The sequence below is a fragment of the Engraulis encrasicolus genome, chromosome 6 (genome assembly GCF_034702125.1).
Source record: "Engraulis encrasicolus isolate BLACKSEA-1 chromosome 6, IST_EnEncr_1.0, whole genome shotgun sequence".
Classification (NCBI taxonomy): domain Eukaryota; kingdom Metazoa; phylum Chordata; class Actinopteri; order Clupeiformes; family Engraulidae; genus Engraulis; species Engraulis encrasicolus.
Window position 1 is genome coordinate 15,576,462 of NC_085862.1, and position 16,319 is coordinate 15,592,780.

The following is a 16,319-nucleotide window of genomic DNA, read 5'->3' on the forward strand; positions in this document are numbered from 1 at the left end:
ACAATATATAACTCTTTGCAAGCCATTCATCACCCAAAAATCACCACACAAAAAAAGCTCTTAGTTTGAATGCACAATTGAAACAAAAGCGCATTTCAACCCATTCATCAGAATGTTATACAGTCGTATACAGTAGGCTATAATGAAGTGTGGCGGTGTGTGTAAGCAGAGAATCGTAGGCTATATATAAGGAGATAAAGCAGGTGGGCTTTACGTCGGGTGAACGCCCCTTTAGGAGACCTTCGATTAGGAGACCTTCGGAGTCTTGAGGGTGAGAATAAATGGAGTCCCCTTAGCGCTGTAGATGGCGGTAGCGCCCGTCGTGTGCAAACACCACGAAAAGAGAAGAAGAAGGAGGGACAACGCCCCCTTAGGACAGTGTTTCCCAACCAGGGGTACGTGTACCACTAGGGGTACGCGAGCACATTGCAGGGGGTACTTGGAAAAATGCTTTTATTATAACAAATGTATGGAGCAGTCACATCAGGACAGAGAAAGCAATATAGAACATGAATTAGGGGGCACTCGTGGCACAACTAAGAGGCAAAAAAGGTTGGGAAACACTGCCTTAGGAGACCGAATTTTGAGCACTCGCTTTTGCATTGAGTGGGCGTGTTTCGATTCCGATTAAATATCCAACCTCTTTGGTGTAAGTGTTCAGAGATCATTCCTTGTTGAGATGCACCTTTAATGCCCTCTAGAGGCCAAAAGGCCAAACAACTGGCAGCTGAATAGCTGAGTTGAGCTGTGATGACCTAAGAAAGCTGAGCTGTCTGTGATATTGGTCTTTGCTCTGTTGAGGACATGGGAGAAATAGATGTCTGTCAGGTGTGTGTGTGTGTGTGTGTGTGTGTGTGTGTGTGTGTGTGTGTGTGTGTGTGTGTGTGTGTGTGTGTGTGTGTGTGTGTGTGTGAGAGAGAGAGAGTCAGACAGAGATATTCTGAAAATGTCCGTCATGGAGGGGGATGGTGTAATTGTGAGTGTGTTCGGTGTGTGTGTGTGTGTGTGTGTGTGTACATGAGTGCATGCGTGCATACGTGCGTAACTATCCATCAGGGAGGGGAGAGGAATCTCTCTGTGTGTGTGTGTGTGTGTGTGTGTGTGTGTGTGTGTGTGTGTGTGTGTGTGTGTGTGTGTGTGTGTGTGTGTGTGTGTGTGTGTGTACACATGCGTGCGTACGTGCGTAACTATTCATCAGGGAGGGGAAATGAATCCCATGATGCTTTGGGTTGTCTTGACAACCATCTGACCCTCCCCCGGTCCATTGACTTAAAATGTCATCCCAACACACACACACACACACACACACACACACACACACACACACACACACAGACACACACCATGGCTTCCCTCCAGTCCCAACACACACATACAGTAGTACACGCACACGCACACACACACACAGCACGGCTTCCCTCCTGTCCTAACAGACACATGCACACGTGCGCACACACACACACACACACACACACCTCACTGAAATACCTTTACACCCCGGGTCCCACAGCCCAAGCCAGCAGCAAAAAAGAAAGAAAAAATAGAAAAAGAAAAAGGAAAAAAATAATTTTTTGGACCCGTCCTTGGGAAGGGCAACATGCCCTAACTGAAGCTGTCGTTACACACACACACACACACACACACACACACACACACACACACACACACACACACACACACACACAATCTCTGGCACAAACTACAGCCAAAGAGATAAGCAACGCTCCCATGCACACACACACACACACTCAACGCCACGTCATCGCACACACTCTATAAACATGAGTTTCAGAGCCAGGTTTCCCTCTTTTGGAGTTGCACACCTGTTCTCTCCTCTCCACTCTTCTCTTTTGCAGCTAGACCCTTCTCCTGTCCTATGCTCTACCCTCTCCCCTTCTACAGCTGGATGCCTCTCTTTCAGAGCAGCTTAGGGTAGAGACTTCTCTCGCCCACTTCTCTCCTATCTTTCACAGCTATACCACCTATCTTTTAGAGTTTACGGTTTGACTTAGACGCTTGTCCTTTTTCAACCTACCTCTGTTCTCCTGTCTTTTGCAGTTAGACACCTTTCCTCTCCTTTTAGAGTAGCTTAGGGTTTGACACCTGCCTTTCCCTTTTGTAGTTGGACACCTCTCCTTGCACTTCTCTTAAAGTAGCTTGGATTTTAATTGACACCTCCCCACTTCTCTGCTCGACTTTTAAAGTTGCAGTTTGAGTTAGACAACTCTCCTCCCTCCTCTCTCGCCTCTTCTCTCTCTGTTTGGAACTAACCACGTCAGGATCACAGGATCCCTTATTTCCCTCTCTGTGCTGACTGGCTCTCCCCATCTGCCACTCTACGTGCTCATTGGCTGTCCTCCGTCTGCCTCTGCGTGTGATTGGCTGCAGCCATGTCGAACCTGAACGTGACGCTGGCCTACTTCCTGTCTGTGATGGGCCTGAGTGCTGTGGTTGGTGCATGGCTGCGGCGTAAGGGCGGGCGGTGGGCGTACCTAGCGCAGCTCCCCGCCTCATTGGCCCTGGCCTCCTGCCGTCTTGAATGCCGATTGGTGGAGGAGCTGGGCGGCTGGGCTGGGGGGCTGGGCCCTGAAGTCATCCTCTCCGTCCTCTTCATCACGCTATTGGCCCACGGCCTCTGCTTCCCCATCGCCGATGGCAACCCCAGCTCCTCCCTGCAGGAGACGCTCCTCATGCGCTCCTCCACCTCCTCCACTCTGCTCAGCATCCCGCTGCAGGTAACTATGGCAACCATAGGATGTGTTATGGTAACTATGGGATGTTTTATATATGTAGCCTACATATAGACATGCTACTATGGCAAGCCATATGATGTGCTATGGTAATGGGATGTTTTAGGCATATATATGTACAGTATATAGACATGTCACTCACCCTCCCTCTGCATATTTCAACCATGGGATGTGTTATAGTAACTATGGGATGTGTTATGTGGCCTACAGTACATATGAAGAGTTTCGTTACAAAACGACGTAGCCACCATTTTTGACATTTGCATTTTATTATTGGAAATGACTGTTCAAAAGTCATGTCATCTATGTGTGAATTCTTGCCATTCAAATATTTTGAGAACATAGGCTACTTTTTTAAACCTATGTAAAATGTATTTTGCAATGCATTGCATTCCCCAAATGTTCCAAAATGGATATAGTAGGCCTATGTCATTTTGCAACCAAGATCTTCATATAGACATGCTGATGAGCCTCCCTCTGATAACTATGGGATGTTTTTTTCATACAGTATGTACTGCATACTCTACCACACCACTCACCCAGGTAAACACATGTGTTGTTATGGTAACTATGGGATGTTTTATATACCGTATCCTCCACGCTCCTCAGCCTCCCTCTTTGGGTTATTTAGGTCAGTGGTTCTTAACCTGGGGTGCTGGCACCCCCTGGGAGTGCGCCAGACTTTACAGGGGGTGCGCGGAATGTTGTTTGTGTTGAGGTTGTGACCAAAATTCAGCTTGGGAACATTATAATTCGGCCAAATCTAAACCAAATTTTTAAAACACATTTTGGTCCCCATTTAAAGTCATTAAGCTTTTCATTAATATCTCAAGCAAAAATCATTGTGATTCATCACTAAAATCCTTTTTTAGTCCATGGACATTTCAAATAACGTATAACACAGGTAATCGTCAGGGAGGGACAATAAATAAAGGACAATTGTGCAAAAACATATTCTGTGAACCAAGAATGAGTGTTGACATATACATCTATGATTATGGTAGTATTGTGATGTAGAGTTGTACTGTGATGTAGAGTTGATGTAGAGTAGATTGAACTAAGGCATGAATGGTATTCAACAAAGAACATAAATCCTGGTAAGGTGAATGAGGACAAAAGGTGAAGCGATCATGAAGCAGTGCACTGAGCATGATAGGGGTGAGGATTTTCTCAATCATCACAACGTCACAGTCCACACACACACACACACACACACACACACACACACACACACACACACACACACACACACACACACACACACACACACACACACACACACAGCCTTTTTTGTGATAAGCAGAAAAAGTATGTGCGGTGGTCATGAGGGTTCCATAGTGCACTGCAGTGATTATCCTAGATAGTGCGTTGCAACAGTCCCTTGTTGTGCAAATACGTGACATACTGTATGAATGGATGCATGAATGAGTGACGTTATCCAAGTCTACAATGAAGCACCAGGTTGAATGTAAAGCCACTTTGAGTTCAGGTAATGCTGCCGGAGCTGTTTACATACATACAGTATGTTTAACTATAGACCTATCTATCCTGGATTTCAATGGCTGGCAGCTAGGTGGTGCTCATCGAGTGCTGATGTCTAAAGTCTACTAGGCGCTGCAGTTGTTTAATATGTTTAAAGGTGCACTGTGTAGTCTTTTTAGTAGTTTATTTCCAGAATTCATGCTGCCCCTTTTCACAAATACCTACCCCAACCATCAAATTCTGAGTATTCATTATGCCTTCTATGTGCCACTCAGCTAAGGCACATGTGACAATGTGGACACTATAATTTGGTGTGAGTGTGTGTGTGTGTGTGTGTGTGTGTGTGTGTGTGTGTGTGTGTGTGTGTGTGTGTGTGTGTGTGTGTGTGAGAGAGAGAGAGAGAGAGAGAGAGAGAGAGAGAGAGAGAGAGAGAGAGAGATGCCTTGGCTAAATGTGCTGTACAGTGCCTTCAAGAAGTCTACACACCCTTCCTCAAATGTCAGCTTTCTGTGATGTAAAAAACTGACAGAAAGACAAATAAATTCACAGCTTTTTCCACCTTCAATCTAAACTATTAACAGGGTTCATACACTTTTTCACCAATATTTCCATGACTTTTCCATGACTTTTCCAAAACCTTTTTCTGAATTTCCAGGACCGAAAAACCAATGACCAATCGCGCGCGGGGGGTGGGGGCGTATTATATTACAGCCTATATTATAAATATGTAATTACTGTATATATTTATACTATAGACTATGGCATATTATATTATATAGTAGTACATAGCCTATATTACAAATATGTAAACAATAAACATATTCATAGGCTACTATAGGTTATCTTTTACTACAAGCTATAAGCAACCATTATACTTCATGTTGTATTACATTAATTCTGCTATTATTCACCAATGTTATATAATTCGCTTGTCTAATGTACAGTCAGAAATGAAAATGAATAGGCCTAGGCCAGCCTATAGCAAATTAGGTCGTGAAATCATCATGAAGACAAATTTGTATCAACATGCTCTCTATGGAGATGGATAAATGCTCATCCTGCCCAAGTAAGAAATCATAGGCCAGCCTACTACACCTGCCTAAGCACAACAGTCCAAAGCTCCTGTAAGAAATGATAATGTTTTGTCATTTATTGTGGTCGTTGCTGGAGCAAAAAAAAAAAAAAAAAAGGAGAGACTGCACTGCTCGTGGCATAGTTCTAGTCTGACGCCCACTCAAGAAGATGCTAGGGTGAGTTTCATTTTGTGTTGCAGCGATCTGACCGATTTGAAAACAAAGCCACAGATGACTTTTTCAAACTCTAGTCACGCTGCCGTTTATAACGTATTTCAAAACAGGCGCGTCATGCCGACATTGGTAATCGTTTGGCTCGCGGTCAGCTGCACATAGACTACTGTACGGATTTCATGTAATCTTTCAGCACACTGTAAAAGTTCACTCGCAGGCAGCAGGTGCATTGCTTATCAATATCAAAATCTCGGGGCTTACCGAAAGCATAAAGGTTCGCTTGGTGCCCTATCTGGCAAATTAAACCAAGACCAAACAGGTCTTAGGATTGTATTCCTTTTGGCATTAGCTACGTTTCAGTGGAACCGCTAAATATTTTACAACGCGTATAACTGCTAACCTGTTAGTAGCCTAGCTGAGGTAATCGCCTGCAGCATCTTGCCCTTCAGGTGGCTAAGTGCCGCTGCTTCGCCCATATCGGACGGACACATCAAAACTTTCGTCCTCTCCAGCCATTGTTGATCATCTTTTCAGAAAGTTAAGCCGCGCATTGTTGAAGTAACACTTCGCGACATGCTGTAATATCGTACAGAACCACATTTCTTTTCTAGGATTAGAACTATGACCACCTCTCACCACCACGCTACATCTAGCTCGCGCGTTACGAGGCGGGTTGCCAGGTGTGACCGATTTCTAGCGCCAAAAACGCTTGAAACCCGCCTGGAGCCATTACAACATGCGTTATTTGAAACCCACTCAATTTGGCAACACATGGTTAGGCAGACGCAGCCTGCACTAGACAACATTTCCACGAGAACTCAGAGATTTACATTTTATTACGCCGCGGTATCAACTTCATAAAGATAATTGATGAAACACTGGATGGATTTCCATGACTTTTCCAAAACTTTTGACCAAAAATACGTTTTCCATAACTTTTCCAGGCCTGGAAATTTGAATTTTCAAATTCCATAACTTTTCCAGGTTTTTCATGACCGTACGAACCCTGTATTAACCTGTACAATGCAATTGAGAAACAAGCACAAGGCTTTATATGGAAACAATAGAAAATAAAAATCTTCAATTAACATGGTTGCATAAATATGCACACCCTTAAATTAATACTTAGTTTTAGCACCTTTGGCATGTCTGGGCCATTCCAAAACCTCAATATTATTCTGGTGAAGCCATTCTTTAGTAGATTTAGGCGTGTGCTTAGAGAAATTGTCGTTCTGAAAGATTAGTTCCTCTGCAAATGTGGCAATAGGCAGCACAGTTTCAGTCAGCAGCATAGTTACCTACTCTCGCCACCATCCTGCACAGTGCACCTTTAACACGTACCCTATGTACCGTATATTCTCTACCTAATCTGTGTAAAATGTATATCACTGATTCTTGAGAAAGTGGCTAAAACAGGTTGTAATCTTGAAAGAAAAAAACGAAGTGAATTACAAAATAATATGGTATATCCTCGTAGACAAAGGTCTTAGCTTTTCAGAAATGCACAAGGCCAATCTCCCCATTTTCAATTTTTTTCAGAAATCAGGTTTTTCTCCGATCATACCTTGTTTTTTGTCAACACCGTCAGACACAATTAAAAGCAATAAAAAGTGTATTGATTTGGTTGCATATGTATATGGAGTTTTTAAGTGATTTTGTGTGTTTTTTGGTTCACACATACGCCTTTAAATGTTGAAAATTCACTTTCATTCTATTTTAATACTGCTTCGTGTGTTCTAATTTAAAAATATGTGCTGTCAGACAATGCTTACTTAATGCCTAAATAGATCAAACAATTTTTTTGTAATTTCACAAATATTCGTGTAGGCTTAAATTTGCTATTACTTTGATAATTCAACAACTCCAAAGGAAAATTTTGTAAGCGCATTCATTTAAAATGTCCAAAACTCCTTCTTACGGTGGTGACTTAAGAACTGACGGTGGTGACAGTAATCTGAAGGTGGTGAAAGTGACCTAATTATTACCTACATTTAGCAAAATAAATAGCCCTCTCAAGTCAATGATATCTAGCATAAACACTTTATTTTTGTGTGTGCACAGTATGTTTGTGCATGTGTTTTTTCTTCATTTGTTAGATACTCTAGGAAGTAGGCCTAGATTATTGAAAATGTGGCATAAACAGGTTTTAAGTTGTTCAAATCCAAAATGTAGAGGTATATTATAATAGATGAACGTCTTGGCAGTGAATATATTGGCCAAGCTCCCCATGTTTTACATTTTTCATAAAATGGGCTCTTTCTTGGTTTTGTCACCAGCGTCAGACAGAATTAGAAGTAAAAAAAAAATATGTTTACTGTATTTAAGTGAATTACTTTTACAATTCAACATAATTGTAGATACTTATTGGAAGCATATTCTTAAAACTTGTCAAAAACATGTAAAACGCATGCTTTTTTGTGAACTACATCAGATGTCACCACCGTCAGGTTTTGTGACAAAAAACCCTCCAAATGCACCTCAGTGGAGGCTGGAGTATAAGTTTGGGTCACAATTATTACTAACATGTCTGGTAATGTTTCATTAACCAGCACAATTTAGTAAAATATGGAACAAGATGATGAGCGGAACAAAATCTGACGGTGGTGACATCTGACGGTGTGAGACAAAAAAACACTCTTTTACATATTGTGCATTTTTGCTCACATTTAGCCACTTCGTTTTCGCTATGTTTCTTAGGGGCTTCAAGCCGCTTCTGAAAAAGTATATATAATTAACATTAATGTAACATAATACTATTAAAACCCCCGACGGTGTTGACAGTTTATGGTTGGGACAGTACCAGTGTCCAAACAAATTATCAAATTGAGGAGAAATTAGTAAACTTACAGGAGCTTCAGTGATGGTGAAGTATTCAGTAGAGCTAAAGGTTTGAAAAGGGGTCCTAAGTAATGACAATGACCTTGCGCATACCTGATTTTATTGTCTTTTAAAAAAAATCTGACGGTGGTGACTAATATGCTGGACACACTTTGAGCAATCAGAAAATAGTAGTAAATATTGCTTTACACGCACTATGTGCATATCTGCAGAACCACTTCAATATGGACTTTCACATCATTGTGATATTATTCAATAATATCAGTGATTTTTACATTTTAAGTCAACTGAAATAATGATGTCTGTCCTTGGGACAGCTGTTTTTTACAGGGTGTGGGCAGGTTTATAGCCATGAAAAGGTGTAACAGACCCCTGGGTCTTTACCTGGATTCATTTTGTTCATGAAAATGTAGTTTATTTTCCACAGAATTGGCAGTTTATTGCTGAGACATGTTTTAGCCACTTTCTCAAGAATCAGTGATATTATGTATTTGTCCTCCTGGCAGCTAGGTGGCGCTTATCTGGGCCTGATGCTGTCTAAGGCCTACTGGGCCCTGGAGCTGAGTGACATGCACATGCTCCGTAGCCTGATGGGAGACGAGTGCTCCTCCTCACTGAAATCCTCACTCCTACTGGTACACACACACACATGCACACATGCACACACGCACACACACACACACACACACACACACACACACACACACACACACACCTCAATGTATTTTGTTTTATACTGTATTATACGGTTACTGTATTATATGGATGTATATTGTATACGTATAACTGTGTGTGTGCGTGTGTGTGTGTGTGTGTGTGTGTGTGCGTGCATGTGTGTTTCCAGGGTTTCGCCTGTGAGATGGGCACCTCCCTCACGCTGCATCTGCTCGTGCTGTACACACTCAAGAGACACACTCTCATTAGAGTCCCCCTCGTCGCATTCACACACACCCTGCTCACACACGCAGGTAAGACACACACACACACACACACACACACTGCTCACACACGCAGGTAAGACACACACACACACACACACACACACTGCTCTCACACACGCACACACTGCTCACACACACACACACACACACACTGCTCACACAAGCACACGCACACGCACACACTGCTCACACCTGTGGGGTAATATACAAGCAGCTCTTTTAGGCTGTATTGAAACAAGGGAAGTCTGCTAGGTCCCTTTAGGTCCACACACATGCTCTCACTCACACACACACACACACACACACACACACACACACACACACACACACACACACACACACACACACACACACACACACACACACACACACACACACACACAGGCTGTATTGAAACAAGGAAAGTCTGCTAGGTCTCTTTCTTTAGTCCAGGCCAAAGTGTTCTGACATGATACAGTATGCTGCAACTTTGGCTGCCGTATCAGTAATCTGTGTCAGGTCGTTCAATCATTAGACAAAGTGGGGAAAAAAGAGGCAGAATGGTCAAAATGAAAGTGGGCTGGCCCAAAGCAAACCGTTTTCCGGCCGATCGGTATAGTAGCATAGAGTTGCCGCATGTGACTGAAAACCCACATACAGTAGCCTACATACATCGATTTCACTATGCTCCTCATAGCATTTAACCTCTTCGTGCAGATAGGTACGCAGGCAGGCCCATTCACGCTTCGCTGATAACGCTCCACTACATTATCAGAACGAGAGCCAAATTAAGACTTGGTCATTACAATTTTGGTGACAGTAAGGCTTTAACACAGGCGATGGACAAAGGAGTTGATGTATATACCATAAAACACAATATGCTGAATGTTCTGAATGTGTAAAGCGGGGACTGGCCACTGTTAATGTTTAACTATGGAATCTGTGAAAGGGCCTTCTGTTCCTGTGTAAACCCTCTGAGTTTGGGCAACATGCACGCACGCACGCACGCACGCACACACACACAAACACACACACACTAACAGGGCCACTGACCGCTTTGGTCGGGCCCAGGACAAAGCCATTTGAAAGGGCCCACCACCTAATTCATACAATGTAGTGAGGGCCCAATTTGCTCTGTCCCCGGGCCCGGGACAACTGGCCCCTTTGTTCCCCGTCGGCTCTTTTGCAAACACACACATGAGCACACACACGCGCACGCGCACACACACACACACACACACACAGGGCTGCACTGGGACCAATAAGGCCACTGCCGTGTCTGTGTTTTATACACCATACACTACTGCTGGATCTCAAATGGGGCATTGTGCACTTTGAGCACTATGTTTCAGTGTGCAACTAATACGCCATACACACTGAAACATGAACACTGAAGTACACAAGTGCACCATTTGTGATTCATCAGAAGTCCTATGTGCTAGTGCTACGTGCTGTGTCTATCAGTGTTGTCAGATTGGGCTGTTTCCCGCCCAATTGGGCTGCTTAGGATGGCCGTGTGCGAGTAAAAATGGCATTCAGCAGGAAAACCCGCCCAGTTTTTGCTATAGAAATCAATAGAATTGGGCGGGATTGTGTGCTTCTACGCGGGTTTTGAGCATTTTTTGGGCTGGAAATTATCGGCTTCATCTGGCAACCCTGGTGTGTATCTCAGTGTGCTGTGATAAACTCTCTATATGCTGGGGTGGATGTGTCTCTATGTTAAGCTTTATCTACGTATATGGTGTTTCTGCGTTACGTAAGCTGTATCTATGCTGGTGTGGTATGTTTCTATGCTTGTATGTCTACTATTTCAGCATGCAGCTACTTGTCTGGCTTGGCTAGCCCCTTACATCTTAAATCATATCTATGAAGGGTTTATTTGCAAAACGGTGTATCTCGATTTTTTTTACTTTTGCATTTTATTATTGGAAATGACTGTTCAGACGTCATATCACCTATGTGTGAATTCTTACCATTCAAATATTTTGAGAACACAGTTTTTTAAGCGATATAAAATGCATTTTGCAATGCCTTTCAATGGAATGCCCAATACAAAAATGTAAATTTCCCAACATTCTACAAAATGGAGATACACCGTTTTGCAAATAAACCCTTCATATGTAGTCCTTATATTTCAGATGGCAGCTACTCACCAGGCTTGGCTGGCCCCTTACTTCTGTGTTAGTGAACCATATTATGTAGGCCTACTATTTCAGCTAGCATACTTGTCTGAGTTGGCTAACCCCTTACTCATGTTAAGCCATACTATCTGTTCTATTTTAGCAAGCAGCTACTCATCTGGGTTGGCTAACCCATCTCTGGCATATGCTGTCACCTTCTACTGCCCCGGCTTCTCTTTCCTGCAGTACGCCCTCGTCTACTGGACAGCGCCCCTCTCTGGTGAGTTTGAGAAGTTATAGGATTCAGAGAAACACTGCATAAGCTTATGGGACTTAAACAGCATTGGGGTTTGTTTGTTTTTTGTTTACATGTTTGCTTGTGTGCAGGGCTCTAAATTAACTTTTTTTTATTCCCAGCCAAAATAGTTAGTAGATGTTAATCTTACTAGTCAAACACACTCACTAATGGGTCAATGTGGTGAGTAAGTTAGTGTTTTCTACCAGCCAAACTGAATTTTCACCAGCATTTGGCCAGTTGGCTGGTATTATTTTTGAGCCCTGCTCGTGTGTGTGTGTGTGTGTGTGTGTGTGTGTGTGTGTGTGTGTGTGTGTGTGTGTGTGTGTGTGTGTGAGAGAGAGAGAGAGAGAGAGAGAGAGAGAGAGAGAGAGAGAGAGAGAGAGAAGAGAGAGAGAGAGAGAGACAAGAGACGAGAGAGAGAGAGAGAGAGATCACAACAAATTATAAATGGTTTGGGAGCACAAATATTATCCATGATGTCTGACGAATATTCATGTCGGAGAAGTATATAAATTCAAACACCTGTGTTGTCATGGTTACAGGCATGGCACTAGCTGTGTTCCTGTACATGGGACACATCCCCAAGTTGTTCAGCCGGAACCTGCTGTACTCCCAGAAGGGACGCTTCCGCATCCCCAAGAAGAAGGAGTCTGGAGAGGCCAGAGAGAAGAGCAGCTGAACACACACACACACACACACACACACACACACACACACACACACACACACACATGAACCCATGCACATACACACATGCAGATACACACATGATTGCTACGTACCTATACACATACAACACAAGGCATTTGTTTGCTACTCATGATTTAATCTTTTTTATATCTTTTTCACTTGTATGAGAAGATCTGAAACAATAAATGACAAGACATGAAGTGAAGTGAATGAAGTTGAATTTGCATCAAATGTATTATTCATTTATTCAAATTTATTCGCAACCCCTTGTCCTACTATAGGTTAGGCTATGTCATATTGTCATTACTGTTGATTGTCAGTTATCACCCGTCTGTACAAAGAGGCTACAGGCAGCACAGCGAGAGTCATAATAGCCGGCTGCAGGGGGCAAGCAGACATTCCTCAGACAGACAGACCAGGGGTGATAGTGAAAAAAAAAATCCTGAGCCTGAACTTTTTTCCTTGCTCTAACGACGACGACAAGATAGTGCATAGAGATTTTGACACATTATTGAAACATTTAATAGCCTGTGTATGACCATTATTCAAGCCTGATAGCAGAAGAAAACCCTGAACCTGTAACACTTTCTGAGAGAAGAATAACCTAATGGCTAATTATTATCAATGTTTTTATTTTTGCAAACTCTATCAAGCTTGAAATCAGGCATGGAGCCTGAATACTATCAGCCCTGAGACAGACAGACAGAAAAGTGGAGGGAGAGAAGGTCACAGAGTCACTGGGGAAAATAAAATGTGAGGGTGAAACCTCTTGGATGTTTAATGAAACGTACTTTGTTCCTCATACGATTGCTACTGAATGACTCTTTTATTATCCATGTCGGTGTCTCACTGTAGCACCATCCACACACGTTTGCACACAGTACAGCACACGCGCACGCACGCACGCTCGCTCGCATGCATCCTAACATGTCACTAAATGTCTTTTACATTTTAGGCCTAGCAATAATAACTACAAACTGATAAGTTAGAGAAAACAGCTTAACAGTGCACATATTTAGGTGAATTGATAACAGTAGCGGAAAAAAAACATAATAACTGTACTTAACATAACAGCTTAACTAAATAATAACAATAACAGCTTAACAAAAACACATGGTTGGTTGGTTCTGCTCTCACTACCATGCCATTGAACCCAACTCGTCGGTCTAGCAGTTAGAGCCCCAGCTTGGTACGCCAGAAGGTCTGGGCTCGCATCCCGGACGCGTCATAACTGTACTTGTAATATACTTTACTTTAACAGCTTAACAAAAACACAGGCTTGGCAGATTTTAAGACATGCCAAGTTATGGAGCCAAATTCCTCCCGGGAGCAACCAGTGTAAGGGAATATCCCTTTATATATTTTTTTGTTTGTTTGTTTATAGTTTAACATTTTTATTTTACCTGGAAAACAGACCCATCGAGATTAGATCTTCTAAAAGGGTGTCCTGGCCAAGTGGCAGCACAGTTTGGGTGAGCAACAAGGGTGAGGGGAACATCCCCTTAGTGTTTTGCTTCCTCACACTTTGCCAAGAGATTGCGTGACACTACCACTGTTTAAGACATAGGCCTACAGTGTCATTTATTTTGACACGTGAAACAATGTGGAACCAGTTTCACCCCAGGTGACCCAGTTTCATTACTTCACAGCTTCACTACTTTATACATAGACAAGTAGCGTGTTCCATTCTCCACACTGTGCACTGTGTACTGTGATACAGTGCACTTTCCAGCCTAAACTTAATGGCTAAATTTGAGGGTGAAGTGCAGGTCCAATTCACGTTCTGTCTGATACACTTCACGGAAATGACGGTTGTCGCGTGTCATCAGAGTTTACCAACCGCCAATACAATTCATCACGGAAGACACTGTTCCTTATGTTGACAATTTTTGTAAGTTACCCCTTTCTCTTATACACATGGCTATTGTCTTTGGAATCAAAACTATGCTGTCATCACAGAGATTCGGCAGTTTGTCCGATCTGACACTCAACCAGAGAGGAAACTACATAACAAACATGGCGGCCGTTGAGTGCGAAAAGTGTACATAACTCCACACTTCAAAAAACGGCCGGTTTGAGGACGTTATCCGGGTATTAACCAGGGGTTGAACAATATTTCCATCAGCAAATAGTTTTTTCAAACAAGACAAGTGATGCAAATCAAAATTCTTTGGAAGTTGCTGTTGACAGTGTAATGTTGATTTAACTGATCTCTGTTTGCATTCAAAGTAAATAAAGGAAAATCACAAGGCAGACAGAAGCTTCATATCCGTGACCTCTCTTCTTCTCTCTCACTCTCTCATCAGACTGACTGGTTTGGCAGCCCACACTTGCATCTCCAACAACACTCCTAACACACTCTTTGGTTAATTCACATTACTGATACTGTTTGACAGTAAAATAAACACTTTTACTGTACAAATGTTAAAATGTACAAATTGTTGTGGTCTCTATATTACTTTTTCACTTAACTATTTTTATTTTCCCCTCCCTGACTATTCCTGTGTTATTTGTGTCTTGAAATGTCCATGTGGGCATTTGTTTATTTGTGTATTTATGTAAGCTACTGGATAAGCGCACAATGCATCCCCCCACTTTTATTGGAAAGCCATTCCATGCCCCCCTCTTTTGTCCATCAAATTCTCACCAAAATCACCTTTTGTAATATTAATAAAAAATAAAATAAAAACAATTTGCCTGTTGTGCGCAATTACAAAAATGATTGATGTTGTTGTACAACTTGTATCATCACATTATGGTAACACTGTATCAAACCACTCTGTGAATCCCATTGCAACACTTGACGTTGCGTAGACAAAGGCTAGAGATCCATTATAGCGTTACGTTATCGCAGCTCAACGTACTGGATAGCCCAGTGTCGACGCACTGCTACTACAGCTCGCGTGGCCCGGGAGTTATATACAGGAAGTATATCAATCGACATTTCTAGCCGTTTTTATCGATATAGCAAACCAACTGCCCCTAAATTACAGTTCTAAATGCTCTTACCGAACTCGGCACGTGTTTTTTTTCTCACAGCTTGGCCTCGTGTTGTCGAAATCGAACATAATCATTTGAACCCAGGCATCATAAGCACATGGGACATAAATGCTTGTAGTCAATATTTTGTACATCCAAAAGTTCGATAGATGTCAAAAATCTACTTTTACAGAGGGAAATGCACCCTTCGTGATGACCACAGGTATCATGGGACATCTTAATGTGCTCAACAGTCATTGGGTAATGCAGTCCGTCAGCCGCTGCTAATTTGCATGACTTTCAGGAGAGCTCAACTTTTTGACGCGCCACCGGACCCATGCTCGCCGTGCCGGAATCCCAACATGCATTGCGAGTCCGGTAACGACGATATGCCGCATTTCATTGAAAATTAATTGAATGCGTTGGTACGGCTTGCGTCAAACTGACAAATGGATGGGTACCGTAAACCTTGCGCAGCCTGCAAAAAGCGCAGGCAGCGGTGCCCCGAGTCCTACTGATTGCTGTGAGCTCAGCGTGGTCATTCAAGCAGTCTCTCTCTCAGACTGCTGTGCCTAGCTGTTCGCTTCGGTGCTGCTACCCACTTTGACACGTTCAATGAGGAGTCCCTGAAAAGGTAGAATTCTATCACTGTTTTAGATCCACACGATTCACTGCCTGTCACGAAGGCAACATTTTCAGACATCATTAAGCCATTAATAGATGCAACTTTCCAGGCTAGTTCTCTATTCAAGAGCTGTACAGTTACCTCCTAGCATAAAATATCCTGCATAGTGCATTCATTTGGACTGGCCAACTTAACTAACTAAGCCTACTTTAGTTTTAAAGCTGTTCTATTTTTCGTGCATTATGGCCAATGATGCAGAAAAGGAAAAGACAGGGGACAATAGACGGCTTTTTCAAGAAAAAACAAGTAAGTTGACTTCTCTCCCTCTGCAAACACTAACATGCTTGAAAGTTGCAAGCTATCTGTTTTG

At 42.6% G+C, this 16,319-nt stretch overlaps 1 protein-coding gene across 1 annotated transcript; it reads left to right on the plus strand.

Moving 5' to 3' along the window:
• The first annotated feature begins 1,822 nt into the window (after positions 1–1,822).
• Positions 1,823–12,781, plus strand: LOC134450790 (aquaporin-12-like). Its single transcript, XM_063200773.1, has 5 exons — positions 1,823–2,735; positions 8,824–8,952; positions 9,162–9,285; positions 11,521–11,637; positions 12,198–12,781. The coding sequence occupies exons 1-5, from the start codon at positions 2,391–2,393 to the stop codon at positions 12,332–12,334; spliced, it is 852 nt and encodes a 283-aa protein (XP_063056843.1). The 5' UTR covers positions 1,823–2,390; the 3' UTR covers positions 12,335–12,781.
• Positions 12,782–16,319: the final 3,538 nt, after the last annotated feature.

What these genes read in the sequence shown, in the direction of transcription:
- LOC134450790 (XM_063200773.1), top strand. Translation starts at nt 2,391, where the DNA reads ATGTCGAACCTGAACGTGACGCTGGCCTACTTCCTGTCTGTGATGGGC. An exon ending in TGCTCAGCATCCCGCTGCAG is followed by an intron (nt 2,736 to 8,823) that starts GTAACTATGGCA and finishes TCCTCCTGGCAG; the next exon opens with CTAGGTGGCGCTTATCTGGG. An exon ending in TGAAATCCTCACTCCTACTG is followed by an intron (nt 8,953 to 9,161) that starts GTACACACACAC and finishes GTGTGTTTCCAG; the next exon opens with GGTTTCGCCTGTGAGATGGG.